An 18,065-nucleotide genomic window follows, 5' to 3' on the forward strand; every position below is an offset into this window, starting at 1 on the left:
AAACAAGCATCAAAAAATTAAAATCACTTCTAGAAGTTCCCATCATAGCTCAGTGGAAACGAATCTGACAAGTACCCATGAGGACGCAGATTCAATCCCTGGCCTCACTCAGGGAACTTCCCGTATGCCATAGGTGCAGCCCTAAAGAGACAAAAAAATATATAAATAAATAAGGGCTAAATTTTATAATAAAATAAAATCATTTCTAACCAACCCACCAAAATAACTTGTTATTGTGATAAATGTTTGAAGCCCTATAACAGCTCAGCTCCTGTTCATTGGCTTGTAGGGCAGCTGGCACACTCTGTTTCAACACCCATCAACTTCAGCACTGACACCACGAGCTGCAGTCACATAGACACCACTCACCCCCAGTGGGACCTGTTTCCAACATCTTCCTCTCAAAGGGCTTCAAAACCAGTTGCTGCTAATTACCCTGTCATTCACCCTCCATGACAAAAGGCTGCTGCTCATACAGCAGCCCCAAAGACGATTTGCAGAAGCCTTAAAGCTGAGAACCCAAATAGGACCAGGAAGAGCACATAGTCACCTCCAGCTTTCACCCCATCCAGTCTCCACCTCAGTGGCATCAAGAACGGCATGGTACCGTCATATCTGTCTCCGGGATTCACGTGAATTAGGAGCTGTGCTGACACAGAGCTGGAGTCACGATCTTGTGATATGACAGTACTCTTTCTTGAATAAAGCAAATGAATAATCAATCACTTTGACTGAAGACAGAGGTCATCCCTGACTCATGGAACTTTGGAGAAGTGAGCTCTGGATTCAACAATAGCGACCCAGATGGCTCAGAGAGTAAATTTTCAGGAAGCCTCTGTCACCTGCCAGGCACTGTGCCAAGTGCCCTACCAATGTGCAGTCACTGCACTCCTCCTAGAAACTCTGTAAAGACAGAGCTGTAGCCTCCCCCACTTCAGACCAAGGGATTGAAGGCTCAGAAGCACCTCCACCCGGTGGACGCCACCCTGGGGAAGGACAGCTTAAGAGTTAAGTAAAGTTGTCACATGTCCTGAGAACCTCGGGTACCTGCTGTTAAGAGTAAAGCCAGAGAAACGTGTTTCTGGGCCAGGGGCACAAAGGGCACATGAAGAGGGGGACACCACAGGGTAGTCTTGTGGGGATAAATGGGTTGGATGTTGAAAGAGGTGACGCGCCCTTTCAGTTGCCCTCTTTGCTTCGTCGGATTTCTTTTCAGCTCCCCTACAGGGAAGAAATTAGCCATTTGGTTCCATAGGAAACCCTATGTCTACGTTTCCTTAGCCAGTGTGACAATTCTCTTTTAATCTTTCATCTCACGGAGAAAATTATATTAATCCAAATGCCATATAGGCTTTCATCAAAAAAAAAAAAAAAAAAAGCCAGGATGTCTTTGTAAATGTAGCTGGTGGCGTGTGTCATCCATCTCATTTACGACGAGGAAGCTGAGTCAGAGAGAGGAAGTATGACTGGGGTTTGGTTAAAAGTAAACCACTGTGCTTCATTTAATCTAAAAATCACAGCAATGCAATAGGCCACATCTGCTATTCAAAGTCAAAGGAAAAGAGGGAAGCAATATTCCCAAAATACATATGGGTATTACAGCTAAAGCCACGTTATAGCTCATGTGTGAAGTGAGCAAAGCTGTCCAGCCCTCTTTATCCTAGGGAGTGTGTCTCCATTCACCCCTGAACTAGCTGCTTGGTCCTTTTTTTTTTTTTTTTTTTGCTTTTTAGGGCTGAACCTGCAACATATGGAAGTTCCCAGACTAAGGGTCAAATCGGTGCTGCAGCTGCCAGCCACAGCCATAGCCACAGCCACAGCAATGCAGGATCCGAGCCGTGCCTTCAACCTGCACCACAGCTCATGGCTATACCAGATCCTCTAACCCACTGAGCAAGGCCAGGGATTGAACCCACATCCTCATAGATACTAGTCAAATTCTTAACTACTGAGCCACAATGGGAACTCCCTTTTTTTTTCTTTTGACAACCACACCTGCAGAATATGGAAGTTCCCAGGCTAAGGTTCGAATCAGAGCTGCAGCTGCCGCCCTACACCACAGTCACAGCAACACCAGATCCTTAACCCACTGAGCAAAGCCAGGGATTGAACCCACATCCTCATGGATACTAGTCGGGTCCATTACAACTGGGCCACATGGGAACTCATGCTGTTTGCTCTTAAAAATACCTTCTCTCACCTTGAGCACTGATTTTCTTTACCCCTACCCTGAGCCCCAAAAGAAAATTAAAACATTATTGGACAAGACAGCCCCTGATGGTCTGCTTAGCTTTGTTCTGTGTAGCTGAATCCCTTGCAAGCCTAATAGCAACACCACATTCTTAGCCCAGCTGGCCTTCTTCTGTGGGCCCACTGGTCCTTGGGCCCCAGTCTCAATACTGGGACTCGGCTTTTTGGACCAGACTCCCTCTGGATTCCTGGCTTTGCCTTTCACTCCTTGCGACATACCTTTTGCCTGGAGCCTGCCTCACCCTCCTGGCTCTTAGGGAACAGCCATCAGCCCATCATCTGGACTTAAACGACTGAGAACAGGACTAAGTTATGTCGGAAGCCTTGTCATGACCACAGGATCTGTTCAGATAGCAACCCCCCTTTACTAAATTTATTTTATTGAAGTATAGTTGATTTACAATGTTGTGTTAATTTCTCAGTTATACATAAATATTATTTTTCCTAGTTTTTCCACTACAGTTTATGACAGATAATGAATATAGTGCCTGCGCTACGCAGTAGGACTTTGTCGGTTATCCATCCTATATATAATTGTTTGCATCTGCTAATCCCAAACTCCCAGTCCACCCCTCCTCGCTAACCCTTGGCAACCACAAGTTTCTCCTCTATGTTTGTGAGTCTATTTCTGTTTTGTAGATAAGATAATTTGTGCCATATTTTATTTTATTTTATTTTTGTCTTTTTGCCTTTTCTAGGGCCACTTCCGAGGCACACAGGGATTCCCAGGCTAGGGGTCGAATTGGAGCTGTAACCACCGGCCTACGCCAGAGCCACAGCAACACGGGATCCAAGCCGCATCTGCAACCTACACCACAGCTCACGACAACGCCGGATCCTTAACCCACTGAGCAAGGCCAGGGATCGAACCCGCAACCTCATGGTTCCTAGTCAGATTTGTCAGCCACTGCGCCACAACGGGAACTCCTGTGCCGTATTTTAGATTCCGCATATAAGTGATATCACATGGTATCTGTCCTTCTCTATCTGACTTACTTCACTTAGTACAATCATCTCTAGGTCCATCCATGTTGCTGCAAATGCATTATTTCTTTTTTTTTTTTTTTTGTCTTTTTGTCTTTTTGTCTTTTTTAGGGCCGAACCCTCAGCATACGGAGGTTCCCAGGCTACGCATCTAATCAGGGCTATAGCCGCTGGCCTACACCACAGTTCACTGCAATGCCGGATCCTTAATCCCCTGAGCAAGGCCAGGGATGGAACCCACAACCTCATGGTTCCTAGTCTCATTCGTTTCCACTGTGCCACGACGGGAACTCTTTATTTCATTATTTTTTATGGAGCTAGCCCCTTATTCGTTTCTAGTATTGATGATTTGTATCTTCTTTCTTTTTATCTTTGTTTTGCTGGGTTTATATACTTGATTTTTTTCAAAGAATCAGAATTTTGTTTCATTTATTTATTTCTATTGATTTTGTCTTTCATTGCATTGATTTCTGCTTTTATCTGTTATTTCCTTCTTGCTGTTTACTTTGGCTTTATTTTGTCCTTTTTTAAAATGTCTTGTGGGGAGTTCCCATTGTGATGCAGCAGAAACTAATCCGATTGGGAACCATGAGGTTGCAGGTTCAATCCCTGGCCTTGCTCAGTGAGTTAAGGATACAGCGTTGCCATGAGCTGTGGTGTAGGTTGCAGACATGGCTTGGATCTGGCATTGCTGTGGCTGTGGCTGTGGCTGGCAGCTGTGGCTCCGATTCGACCCTTAGCCTGGGAACCTCCACATGCCACAGATGCAGCCACGAAAAGCAAAAAAAAAAAAAAAAAAAAAAGTCTTGTGGGATGGACTGGGAATTTGGGGTTAACAGATGCAAACTATTGCCTTTGGAATGGATAAGCAATGAGGTCCTGTTGTATAGCACTGGCAACTATATCTAGTCACTTGTGATGGAGCATGATAATGTGAAAAAAAAAAGAATGTATACATGTATGTGTGACTGGGTCACCTTGCTGTGCAGCAGAAGATTGACAGAACACTGGTAAACCAGCTATAATGGAAAAAATAAAACTCATTATTTAAAAAACAAATGTCTTGGAGTTCCCGTCGTGGCGCAGTGGTTAACGAATCCGACTAGGAACCATGAGGTTGTGGGTTCACTCCCTGCCCTTGCTCAGTGGGTTAACGATCCGGCGTTGCCGTGAGCTGTGGTGTAGGTTGCAGGCGCGGCTTGGATCCCGTGTTGCTGTGGCTCTGGCGTAGGCCGGCAGCTACAGCTCCGATTCGACCCCTAGCCTGGGAACCTCCATATGCCTCGGGAGCGGCCCAATAAATAGCAAAAAGACCAAAAAAAAAAAAAAAAAAAAATGTCTTGAGCTAGATACTAGATTATTGCTTGGAGAACTCTTTTCTCTTCCAAAATAAGCAATTTCCCTATTGGCACCATTCTAGCTGCGTCCCAGATATTTCGATATGACATAGTTTCATTTTCATTCAATTCTATGTACTTTTAAGTTTCCTTTGAAATTTGTCCTCTGTCCCATAGATTATTTTTAGGCATGTTGCTTAATTTTCAAGTGTTTGACTATTTTCCGGTTGTCCTTCCTTACTGATTTCTAATTTGAAGCCTTTTGGTCAGAGAGCATACTCTGATTCCAATTATTTTAAACTTGGTTAGATTTGTTTGTTTTATGGCTTGAGCTGGGTAGTTGTTCCATGGGCACTTGATAAAAATGTTTATTCTGCCACAGTTTCTTGGAGCACTCTACGTACGTCTACTAGATTCTGTAGGTTGATTACGGTGTTCGGTTTTGTATGTTCTTGCTGATTTCCAGCACAGAAGCCTATCGATTACTCAGAGTGCACTGTGGAAGTCTCCAACTATAACTGCAGATATATATAAGCATTTCTGTACTTGTTTCTGTTATAAGCATCAGTTCATATTACACACACATTGTTGCATCATGCCCATACTGCCTTGTGAAAATCTTTCCCAGTCAACCATAATCAAACTCTAACACATTGTTTTAAATATCTGCATGTTACTGCATGGTGTGAAGGCACCAGAACTTACTCCATCATTCTATTGTGAGACATTCACTTTCTTTTACAAGTGACATGATTCCCAGTGATGATGCCACTGGCCTTCTTAATTGCGGTTCTGAGTTTCGATGACAGAGGCTGATGGTTAGAAGCTCACAATAGTTGAGCGGGCTCTAGTGAGCAGGGGTGGGTAGGAGAGTGGAGGCTGGAGGCGGGGGTTGAGTCTACATTGAGCTTTTTGATAAAAGGAAGTGTGACTCTGAAAACCATCAATAATACTGCTTGTGGATTATACCAAAGAAGTCATAAAGAAAGCCCTATCATTCTTTCTTGGAAAAAAAAGAGCAGCTGTAGCTTAGACAAAGATGAATATATCTCTGTCATTGTACGTCATGGAGGCATATAAACCTAAGCCCCAAATGACTCTAACAATAGAATATACACCAACCCAAGCCGGAAATTCAATTCCACCAAACACTTTACATGAGCAAAATCTCTTAAATTTAGTTGACAAACTAAGATACAACTACATAAGACAATCTAGGATATGGTGAGATCAAGACTGTTGACTTAAGTGAGAAATCTTTAGCCTGGAGAGGAGAAAGTGGGGGAAACATACTTCCAGGACCTCAGGGACTGTCACCTGGCAGAGAAGGAGATCAGACCTGCCAACATCAGCCACGTGGAGGGAGGTCATGGAGGGCAATGCAGCAAGGACCAGTGTGGACGGATCTCTCCATTAAACTGGCAGCATCCTGACTCCAAGAGGCTGTTACTGACAAATGGCAGCCGACGTCTCGGCTTCCCTCTGACCGTGGCCAGTCTGCAGCGGGATGTCTTTCCCATGCCCTAGTCACACGCCGTGCCCACTCCCACCTCCAAAGCGTTTCTCACTCTGATTCTCCTGCTTGGAAGCCCTCCACCCCTCCACCCACCCTGATCTGAACAATCTTTCAGGACCCTGGGAAAAAACCCACCCTCTCTGGAAAAGCCTTTCCTGATAACCCCAGCCACCGCCAGTCTCTCACCATGCCATTGGCACCTTATTGAACAGGAGTGTTTTGCTTTCATTTAAAAAGGGAGCAGCTTTTCCTGCTCAACTGGATCACCAGTTCTTTTTGGAAACCCGCCCTGTACCTCTTTCATAATCTACAATATCTTCCACAGGACAGGGCAAGTAATTGAGCCCTCGAAAAATACTTGTTGATACATTCATTTTGCCTCATTCTTTTCAGAAATCCATGCACTTTAATTAGAGGTAGGAGCACATGGAAGGGTTTAGCAGTTTCACTCTCTGTTTAGAAACATCCTGGTGAAATCTGGCTATGCAATGTTTTAAGTTAATAATGATTATCCACAGCTCTCGTTAAAGCTGATTCTTACTGAAATTCTTCTGCAATTAGCTTTAAAGAAAAACAGCCATAAAAACAGACTTCATGGGTCTGCTAATAATGTTTCTCATCTATGAAACAGCCTGTAAAGACTTTGCGTGGGCTGTGTCATATACATACCAGTTCATGGAAAGGACAATTAGAACGAAATTTTTAAATAGAAGAGATTTCAAATGTGCCTCTTTGAAGTTACAGCCTTAATCACCAACAATATACAAACAGGCCCAGAGGTCACCCTCCTGACCAATCTCTTTTGCTCTGTCACATTCCTCAGTGCCCCACAGCCACCCTGACTCCTCCATCTGTTAAGTGTTTATCACAGGTTCTTTCCCTGGGGAAGTTTTGGGAAGAGCCACCTTTTCTAGAGTTCATGACTTTCTATCACACACATAACACACACACCCCACCTCACCTTGGAGAATGACTTCCGTGAAAGCAGGAACCATTTAATTCATCATGGAGTCTCAGGGGCCCCAGCGACAGGCATCTGGTAGGCTCCTACTCAGCATGGATTGAAATGATGAGCACAAAGACAAACACACAAGGCTGTACAGCTCCTGAGGAGCGAACATGAACTCTGCCCTCAGCAGAGAGGCAGGAGGGAAGAGCTGCTGAGTTTCGAAAGCTAACAGAGGGAGCTCCCATTGAGATTCAGACTAGTATCCATGATACTATGTGGGTTCAATCCCTGGCTTCACTCAGTGGGTTAAGGATCTGGTATTGCTGTGGCTGTGCTGAAGGCTGGCAGCTGCAGCTCCAGTGCAGCCCTTAGCCTGAGAACTTCCATATGCAGCTCTAAAAAGCCAAAAAAAAAAAAAAAGATGGAAAGAAAGAAAGCTAACAGAGTTATTCCAGGCCAAGATGGAGTAGAGAAAGGGGGTCCAGAGTGGGAGAATCTGAGCTAAGACCAGAGGGGCAGCTGTTGGGGAAAACAAGTTGTTTCATGTGGCTGAAATATTGGGCATTGAGGAGCAAGAGATAAAGCTCAAGAGTTAAACTGAAGCCAAACCAGAAGAGTTTGTGTGTCATAATAAGGAGTTTGGATTGAATTCTAGAAGCAAAGGCAAGCAACAGAGAGCTTTTAATTAGAAAGATGAGACATGTATTTTACAAAGATAAATGATTCACCACATTAACAGAAAAAAAAAAGGTGAAACTTATACATTTATCTCACTAGAATGCTGATTACGAATTTGAGAAAATTATGGTCATGGAGAACAGACTTGTGGTTGCCAAGGGGGAGGGGGAGGGAGTGGGATGGACTGGGAATTTGGGGTTAATAGATGCAAACTATTGCCTTTGGGATGCATAGGCCATGGGATCCTGCTGTATAGCACTGGGAACTATGTCTGGTCACTTGTGATGGAGCATGATAATGGGAGAAAAAAGAATGTATACATGTATGTGTAACTGGGACACCATGCTGTATAGTAGAAAGTTGACAGGACACTGTAAACCAGCCATAATGGAAAAAATAAAACTCATGATAAAACATGTTTTAAAAAATTTGGAAAGCCAGGGTTGTAGGAAATGTTGGTAAAAGTGTATATGATAGTAAATGTCTTCCTTTACAGGTAGGTACAGAGGACTCACTTTGTAGCCAGGAGTGAAAAAGTCCCCTACGGAGTTCCCGTCTTGGCGCAGTGGTTAACGAATCCGACTAGGAACCATGAGGTTGCGGGTTCGGTCCCTGCCCTTGCTCAGTGGGTTTAGGATCCGGCGTTGCCGTGAGCTGTGGTGTAGGTTGCAGACGCGGCTCGGATCCCGCGTTGCTGTGGCTCTGGCGTAGGCCGGTGGCTACAGCTCCGATTCGACCCCTAGCCTGGGAACCTCCATATGCCGCGGGAGCAGCCCAAAGAAATAGCAAAAAGACAAAAAAAAAAAAAAAAAAAAAAAAAGTCACCTTCATCAAGAGACTCATTCCTTATACTCTAGGTCCCACCAATGCAATAGGGAAAAAAAAGATAAATATAAGGTAAAACTTGTACACAGAGGCAAAAATATTTGTCCAAGTGGAAAGAGGCATGTAAAAGAATGCTCGTTATTTTACTCCCTGGGATATACTGGAAACTATCTACATGCCTAACAGTAGGGAATTGTTTAAATAAATATTACCATCTCCACACATACGAATATTAAGCAAATGCCAAAAGGAATGAAGCAGAATTATAGGCACTAATACTGAAAGATTTCCAAGGCATACGAAATAAAAAGAGCAAGCCACAGAACAATGTACATAGAATGCTTTGCTTTGTGGAACAGAAAGGAAAACGAAAAGACAAGAGAAAGGAAGAAGAAAAGTGTGTATGTGTGTGTCTAGAAATATAAGCAGCAAACAAGTGACAGTGATTATCTCTAAGAGGAAGAAAATTAGAAAGGAAAGCAGATGAGGGGAAACTTTTAAACATCTAAGTCTATATCATATTTTTTACCCAATTTAAAAAGAAGCGTTTTTCCCAAAGCAGTCATCTGAAGACCAGTTAGTTTATTGAAATAATCACAGCAAGAAGTGGTAAAGGCATGAATTAGGACAAAAGGAAAGGGAAAGAAAAAATATTTGAAACTCTACTGAGTAGGAATGATAGTTTAGATAGTTTAGTAACCAAAGTAGTGTAATGGGTTTAGGAAAAGCAGGCATGCAAGAATGGGTCTGAGGTCTCAAGTTTGGGAATTGGATGAGTGACACCATTAACTGAGAAACAGAATGCAAGTGGGGAAAGGTCGTGAACCCAGGTTGAGACCTGTTTCATTTAAGAGGCTATGAGGAGTTCCCTTGTGGCTCAGTGGGTTAAGGATCCAGTGTTGTCACTGGACAGAATTGTCCAGAGTTCGGTCCCAGTTCAGGACTGAGAACTTCCACATGCTGCAGGCACAGCCAAAACAAAACAAAAAACAGGCTATGAAACAGTAGCTGGGCATGTTCCATGGACAGTAAGCAAGACAGATCTGGGCTCAATGTACACCACTGGCCTTTGGCCCCTGTCACTGGTCCAAGCCAACATCATCCCTCCTAATTGTCTCCCAACGGCTTCTACTTTCATCCCTGCCTTTCCAATCTGTTCTCCACACAGAAGACAGAAGAGTCTTTCAGAAACTCTACAGTGTTTTCCAATGCACTTAACTGGTGCTGGCCATCCCCTCGGGATCCTCCCCCTGACTCAATACACTTTGGCTATCGAATGGTCAGAAAAAGCAGGACAGCTTTCATTCCAGATTTTAAGAATTTAAACTTGTATGAACCCTGCAAACTCGGTGGAACTTGGCCTTGACCCAACCTCACACCAGCACAGAACCCTCTCCATTTCTATCTCCTCCTCCTCGGATGGGACGCACACACACACACTCATGCACTAACACATCTGCACACCAGTCCCACCCATCTTCCTGGATATCTAGAGCTCCACTTCAGTAACGTCTCCTCGGAGAAGCCCTCCTGGATTGCTTCATCCCCACCACCAAGGTGGTCTCCTGGCAGTTTTCCCTCATCTCTCTCTACCCCTGGCACCAAAAGAACTGTGCCCACCTCCAGGAGGACTGACATGTCGTGAAGGGAGCTGGCTCTTACACTCCAAACAGTCGCGTTTTCACTGTTATCCCAAGAAGTAAAAGCAATGTTACTCCCTCTTTGGGGGAGAGCTAAGGGGCCCTTATTACACAGTGTTTCTGCTGAAAACCAGATCAAGGGCTAGTTTTCCATCCGCAGAGCTAGATGTTGCAATTTTTCATGATTTGTTTTGAAGCATAGCCTATCTCTACGGGCAAGGGGGATTGGAAATGCTGAATATTTGCAAAACAAAAAGCAATAGGACTGAACCTGATCTAGCAGTCCCTCTAGACAGTCAGACAATTATATCTAATGGACTTTGTTAAAATAAAGTTGGTCAGAAGGATCCCAGCAAAGAACAGTGCTGGTGTGAGGTTGGGTCAAGGTCCAGTTCCACCGAGTTTGCAGGGTTCATACAAGTTTAAATTCTTAAAATCTGGAATGAAAGCTGTCCTGCTTTTTCTGACCATTCGATAGACAAGAGTGAGGAAAGGATCTTTTTCCCTTGAGGAAACGACACATTTCAGACAACACACCGGGATGGCTTCAAGCCTAAAAGGGGCAGTCTCATCACCAGCTCTTTGAACATTTTTTTTTTTTCTCAGAAAGCCTTGGCTTTGAGGGGTTTTGGATATTCCAACACCACTGGGCATCAGGAATGCCTGCAATAAGCTGAAGTTCCAGCCCCTGGGCTCACCCTTCTCTGCACCTGCTCCTCTGGCATCGGTGTTTCCCTGCAGTTCCTGAGGAGACAGGGTCATGGCCAGAGGCCCAGCCCTCCCCTACAAGGTGGTGGAACTCACCAGACCTCTCCCGTGGAGAGGCAAGCCAGGTCTGAGCACAGACTCCGAGGACCAAAGACCACGGATGCCCTGAGCTGCCGTCATCTGCCAGAGCAGAGACTGATCCCAGCCGGATACTAAAGAGAGTCAGGAAGATGCAAGACGATGCCAGCCCCCCAAGAAGAGCAGCGACTGGTCCTCTCCCCCCCCAGGAACGTCAGGGTCTCCCTGACTCCCCATCAAGGTGAAGAGCACAGAGCTACCTAAACCTTGGAAAGTCAGCCTTTGACCTGGCACCTGGCTGGACTCCCGTGGTTTTCAGGGAGCTTCCTGGCCCCCCACCCTCCAAGTTTAATGAGTGCCATTCACTTTCTTTTAATACAATCCTAGTGCTGGAGGCAGAGACTGACATGCATCAGGAGGCCACTGTCATCACCCTGGTGACAGGGAGCGAAGAGGCGAAACCACATGGGGACAAGAATCATTTGTTGTTTTCTTGCCTCATATTAACTTATGAATTTGCAGAGTCAAAAGCAATTTGAAAGATTATTGTACGATTGCACACACACACGCACACACCCCATGGTCAGTATCCATCCTATTGTGCAGTTACACACACACACTCACACACTCACACAGAGCCAACATCCACCCACTCAGTAGGTCATTTTTAGCTGAGCACCTTCCACCATAAAGACATTCTTTATCCACTACACATTGTAGATTTTTTATGTTAAAATTCAAAAAAATTTTTTCTTGTCCTTTACCCAGGAACTAGGCACAACTATCATTTCTTGCCATTTCATCTGAAATCACCTTATTTCTGAAGTAAGAAATTCCAGAGAGTTCCCACGGTGGCTCAGAGGAAACAAACCCAAATGATATCCACAAAGATGTGGGTTTGATCTCTGGCCTCGCTCAGCGGGTTGAGGATCTGGCGTTGCCGTTGCCATGAGCTGTGGTGTAGGTCTCAGGCGCGACTCGGATCTGATAATTGCTGTGGCTGTGGCTGTAGCTGTGGCTGGCAGCTGTAGCTCCAATTAGACCCCTCGCCTGGGAAATTCTATATGTTTCAGGTATGGCCCTAAAAAGAAAAAAAAGAAGGAAAAAGAAAAGTAAATTCCATTAAGCTTTTTTTCTTGGCTATTTTCACTGAAAATAAAATGTTGAATCCTGGTGGTGCTTCCTTCGGAATCCCACAAAATTCTCTGGCCGGCAGCACCACAGGGTCTGGCCCTGACCGCAGCCACAGTACCGGCACCTGACCCAGGAGGCACAGCCTGAGACCACGGTGCATCTCCCAGACCCCTTTCTTCCAGGCGCACCAGGTAAGGTAGGCAAGGAGCTGCCTCAGCCACAACACTCGCTTGGGCCAGTCCCCCTTGTCACAGAAGCCCCACCCAGCACAACCCACCTCTCTACTTAGTGCAGCCCCACAGAAATGTCCAGAGGCAGGCTGACCTCTTAAGGTGGCCAAGTGTATCCACACACCTCACAAACCCCCCACGTCCGGGCCATTTCCCTGCTCAGAGACACCAGAGCCAAGCAAAGGGTTGTGGGCTTCAATCCCCCTTCAGAACCAGCCTGATGGCTGGAAAGCCAGTCTCCTACATGTTTGACATGTTTGCTGACCTAGTTTCCTATAAGCACAACTTTGCTTAAATGATATTTATCACATATTCCTCAAAACTACGGCATATATTCAGAGATAAAACAGAGTGGGGAGGTAGGGAAGCTTCATCAAAAGCTTATCATTCAGGGAGTTTCCGTCATGGTGCAGCAGAAACGAACTCGACTGGGAACAATGAGGTTGTGGGTTCCATCCCCGGCCTTGCTTGGTGGGTTAGGGATCCAGTGTTGTGGTGAGCTGTGATGTAGGTGGCAGACGCAGCTTGGATCCCGCGTTGCTGTGGCTATGCGCCAGCAGCTACAGCTCTGATTTGACCCCTAGCCTGGGAACCTCCATGTGCCAAGGGTGTGGCCCTAAAAAGACAAAAAGACAAAAAAAAAGTTAAAAAGAAAGAAAGATCGCCCCTTTTCTATCTGCCACAGACCTTTTAAAGTCAGGAAGTCAGGATACCAACAGAACTATTCACAAATCAGCAAATAATACCAAATGAGGTAGGGTTTTTTGTTTTTTGTTTCGGTTTTTTGGTTTTGTTTTTTTTTTTGTTTTTTTTTTTTTTTTTCTTTTTATGGCCACACTTGCAGCCTACGGAGGTTCCCAGGCTAGAGGCGGAATGGGGAGCTGCAGCTGCCGACCTCTGGGATCCGAGCCACGTCTGGGACCTACACCACAGCTCACGGAAATGCCAGATCCTTAACCCACTGAGCAAGGCCAGGGATCAAACCTGCATCTTCATGGATAATGGTTGGGTTCGTAGCCCACTGAGCCACAACGGGAACTCTAAGATTTTTTTTTTTTCCAGTTCTGTGATTTTTTTTTAAGAAAGTACATTCGAAGTTCTCAGTGCAACATGGGCAAGTCAGAGGGCCATGTGATAATATGAATCACACCTGTGCAGAAGAAATTGTCCTTTGGTGTCTAATCTCCTTTACTGTGTGATTTCAAATTTTCCAGGGAAGCCTCTGCTTATGTTCCTACAACTCCACCACTCACCACTGCAGATGGACTGGACGGGGGAACTGCAGGGAGCACTCACCGGCCATGCTTTGTGCCCTCAGGACACTGCATTCCTGAGGCCCAACAAAGTGACCCTAAACCCTAGGCTAGGCTCTGGGCAGACCTAGCCTTCTGCCTGTTTGAATGCTGCTGCTGCTACTGCTTCGGGTGTTACAACCAAACGGCCAGGCAAGCAGACTAGTTTTAGTAGCTCATCATTCTTCAGCCACAACTGACAGAACTGCCTTCATCCTTCAAAAAGCAAGAAGAAAAGCCCTAAGCAAAGGGAAGGATTTTTAAAGGCATAAGTTTGAAAAGTCTCTGCGAACTGCCCTCTACGTTCAAGACGACAGGTATAAAAAGCTTTGCCAACATCCACCTATTTCGAATGTAGCCTTTTTTTTTTCCCGTTTAGACAGCAATTATACTACTATGCCACAGGTAATATATTCTAGCATCACTCCTTAACCTCAGAGGTGTCAGAGTTTGGGGTTTGGTTTTGTTTTTCTTCTTTTCTTTTTTGCTTTTGGCTCCCGGTTATATAATTTCAAGGAGGAATACAAGAAGAACATTCTTTTTCTTTTATAATAACCTCAACCAGCGGTGCATACTTTGTGCTGATCTACATCCCTTCTGTAAAATACATTAATCCATTCTCAGAAGCTAAGAATGAAGATTAAATTAAAAAGGCAGCCCCATTTCTAATACTGATGATCCCATGCCTTTGTACTTTTTAGGTGGTTAAAGATAATCCACAAAGTTAACTGTTTCCTTTAGTATTTGGTTCCAAACTACCAAGATACAACATTTTGTTGAGGATGTGGTCTGTAGCCTTTTTAATCTGGGTCTGCAGCCAGTACGTATGGACTAGGTGGCCTGCAGTTTTCTCAAAGTGATTGACGAGACTGGAGACAGAGTTTGTGTTTCTCTCTCTCTCTCTCTTTTTTTTTTTAAACAAAAAGCCCTGCCTCAGGGTGATGGGACTGAAATAATGTAGTTTTGACCCCTTCTGCCTGTCTGGAGGATGTCTGCCCAGCTGGTGGCCCTCTGCTGCCCTGCGGCCAGGAACATAATAAGCATGTGACAGGCCAACTGAACTAGGCGGAGTATTTGTTCTTTAAATATCATAGAGTACTTGCATAAGGGAAGAATTTTGTGGACCACATCAGATGGATTGTGTAATTCTTTGTGTTGGAGGAAAAAAATCTCCTTTCCAGCCTGTGGCTCAGTTCTCTCTAGCCTATTTAAATGGAAGACTACAGTCCCCAGGGAAGAACAGTCCTCAATTCTCCTTCTGCTGCTGTAAACCAAAACTGAGGTATGGAATGAAAGGCAGGCACCAAGGAAAACCTTACTGGAAAGTACAACCTGTCTGGTATAGAGCAAGGATGGCATTTGGCCTGCACAGCAAGGCGCTAGAAATTCTTGCTGTGGGAGAAATGAAACCACCTACCCTGCCGCCTGGGGCAAACACAGCAGAAGTAGTGACACCAACTGCCTTTCTCACAGCTGGGGCTGCCCAGTTCTTCCCCCTGTACCCTAGTAGGCCTGAAGCACAGTTTCCAGGCATGGCGGCCCATGCCGAGAGGGGTACTGGCTGGACACAAGACCAAGTGGGGTGGCAAAGACATGCCAAAGGAGCGGGGCCAAGGGAAACCAGGACAGACTGAGGTCACTGATCTCAAACCTTCTCCCAATGGATGCGCAACGGGCGCGTTAGCTGTGCCTGGTCCCCGCTGCCAGGCGAGCTGACTACAAACAAGTGCGCACCTCCTGACCTCCAAGACGACCCACCGTGCCGGAAGCCCCTGTGCCCAGGCTTCCCTACCCTGTCGCCCGCGCCCGCACCCACCTTGACGACGTAGGTGACTCCAGCCCCCAGCACCTGGTCGTTGGCGTGCGGGGCGCGGGGCGGCGGCTCGTCGCCGGGTCGGCCCTTTCTGGCGGCGCGCATGGCCGGGGCGCGGGGGCCGGGGGGCGCGCTGCCGTCCGGGGCGGCCAGGCTGGGAGCGCTGCAGCTGCCCGAGAGCCGCGCGCCCGCCCGCTCCCTGGCCGCCGACAGGCCGCGGAGGCCCGAACTGGAGAGTTTCAGGTGGGACACCTTGTGGAGCAGGTGGCCCAAGCTGCCTGGCCCATCGTCGGGCGCCCTGCGCAGCGCGTCTCCGGACACCAGGTAGGGGGCCGCCGCCGGGGCTGCGCGCGCCGCCGAGACCTTGCCCCCGCCGCTCACCGACAGGTTGTGCAGAAGGTCATCCACCGATGTCACCGAGTCATTCCTGAAGCGGTTGTACTTGGTGCGTGGAAGCATGCCCCTCCGTGGGCTCGCCGCATCCGCCCGGGCGCTGCAGGTGCCGGCCCCGGCGCGGGCTGCCGCGCATAGCAGGCGAGCCGCGGTCCCCGGGGCGGGACGGAGCGGCCGGGACAGCTGGTTGGGGGGCGCGAGCAGCGGCGCCGGCCTCCCACCGCTAACACCCCGCACCGCCGCGGACGCGCAGCCCCGGCCCCGGACTTGGCTGCTGAGGGCGGCACGTTTGCTTTGCAAAAGTCATAGTTTCCTCTGATGAGCGCCCAGCTGCTTGGGGCTGCTCACAGCAAAAGCATGACTCACTCCGAGAGGAGACCCTTCTCAACAAAGGCTCGGTGAGCACTGCAAATCACTTCCTGTAGCAAAAAAAAAAAAAAAGGAAAAAAAGAAGAAAAAACCACATACACCCACTGACAGCACACTAGAGCCAATCAATTCTCAAATTTCCTTTTTCTACCTTCCCAGATATTTTCTTCCAACCTTTGGTTTTTCACCTCCCCATCCCTCGCCACCCCCCACCCCCACCCCAGCATTTGTGCCAGAGGTAAATCCAGTTCCTTCAGATGATCAGATGAACTTTCTGAAACCTATTATTCTAGGCTATGGTTTTTTCTTCCCTGTTCAGCCCATCTGTGAGCCTGGGAAAGCAGCTGACGGCGCTGCCTTAAAATGTGACGAAGGCTTTTTAAGAATAAGATCTTCAGTGGATCCTCATGAATTCTGATTTTGAAAGCAGGGAATTGTTAAATAGCCCCCAAAAAAATTTTTTTAAAGAATATGCACTCCCAGGTAAATATAAAATACCAATTTCCAGGTTTTTCTTTTTTCTTTTCAAATCGACAGAGCGGCCATGACAAGTGTCTTTGTGGCAATGCAGTTCCTCAAAAAAAAAAAAAAAAAAAAAAAAATCTGCATATGAACTTCTGCACAGAGCCAGTTAGGGTCTCTTCCCTGCTAATTTGCAGCAGTCTCTCAGCCAGGGCTAAGTTGAAAACCTACTTCCGAAAAAGAAGAGTGCTTCTTTGATAAATGGCATGAAACTCCAGAAATCTATTCCAAAAAGGGGGCTGCGCTTGAAGCTTTATTCCAACTGAATGTGCTCAAGCTCTGGAAAAATGCCCAAGAAACGCTACAAATACATTTCAATATCCCTTTAGTTGCTGCTTGCAACCCTGCAGTAAGAAAGAAAAAAAAGATGCAGCTGCTCTCATTCCACATCAAATCCACAGAAAAAAATGCCTTATTTTCAGGAGTCAGATACGGATTGCAAGTGAAACGCACAGGCCTTCCTGACCCTTAGCAGCACAGAGCCTTGCTCCCACCCCCTCCCAGAAGGTCTGCACAGACCAAAACCCCCAGACTCCTGTCACCCCAGGCTCTGCCAGTCTTCATCATGCCTTGACAGAAGCTGCCCCACTCAGTAAAACGCTGCCTGGCCAAGTTTCCCGATTACTTCCGTGCAAAAAAATGAATTTACCTCTAGCACGTTATCAGGTCACCCTGAGTCTTCTCACACCCACGACTAGACATGTGACACTTGAGGTACCAAGCCTGGAAGAGCTTTATGGAACAGGGTGTAACGGGTACCACTCAGGGAGGGCCAGGTGAAGCCAGCTGCTGGAAAGCAGAAGCGCAGAGGAGCAGCGGCTCCCCTCCCAGGGCCGCAGGCCTAGCCGAGCAACCGCCTGGCACTCATTTTTTTCCTTCCCCTGGCTTGCATAGCAACAGCACACGCACACCCCAGAGATGATTGTGATGGTTATCGAAGTCCCCCCACATCTAAAGCAAAAATGCCCTATCATTCCCCAATCGTGATCTTCATTAGAAGCAGACAAAAACAGCAAAATATGAATGAAATGCTGTTTGTGTGAATGAAAGGGCTAGCGAGCGAGCCAGCGTTTCTGTGAATGAAGCAGGGCCTTGCAGCCGGCGCCAGGCAATCCCCTGGTTCCAGCGGCTTCAGCCAATGAGCAGCCGCCCCGATGACTCATTCAACAAAAGCTTGCTCAATAGTGGAAGATTCCATTTCAATCAAAGGCGGGATCTTTCATCCAACGGCAGTGTGGGAAAAAAAAAAAAAAAAAAAAAAAAAAAGCCAGCCTGATTACAAAGATGCTGGGCGCATGGGGACCGCTGTCATGAAGAGAGGAAAAACTAGTTTTTCAAGGAAATTCC

The 18,065-nt window shown here is 46.6% G+C and overlaps 1 protein-coding gene across 4 annotated transcripts in view; it reads right to left on the bottom strand.

Annotated features, from left to right (window-relative positions):
* Window positions 1–17,800, bottom strand: part of SHC3 (SHC adaptor protein 3) — a 163,652-nt gene extending 145,852 nt beyond the window's left edge. The window contains exons 1-3 of one of the 4 annotated variants that reach the window (XM_021074435.1): window positions 17,368–17,800; window positions 16,695–17,062; window positions 15,438–16,246 (exon numbers count right to left, since the gene is read on the bottom strand). In XM_021074435.1, the coding sequence (XP_020930094.1) occupies window positions 15,438–15,893 (456 nt within the window). In that variant the 5' untranslated portion in view covers window positions 15,894–16,246; window positions 16,695–17,062; window positions 17,368–17,800. Of the gene's footprint in view, window positions 1–15,437; window positions 16,247–16,694; window positions 17,221–17,367 lie in introns of those variants that run through there. The other 3 variants (XM_021074437.1, XM_021074434.1, XM_021074438.1) reach the window with 3 other exon arrangements.

Source organism: Sus scrofa, chromosome 14 (assembly GCF_000003025.6).
Source record: "Sus scrofa isolate TJ Tabasco breed Duroc chromosome 14, Sscrofa11.1, whole genome shotgun sequence".
In the NCBI taxonomy this organism is placed as follows: Eukaryota; Metazoa; Chordata; class Mammalia; order Artiodactyla; family Suidae; genus Sus; species Sus scrofa.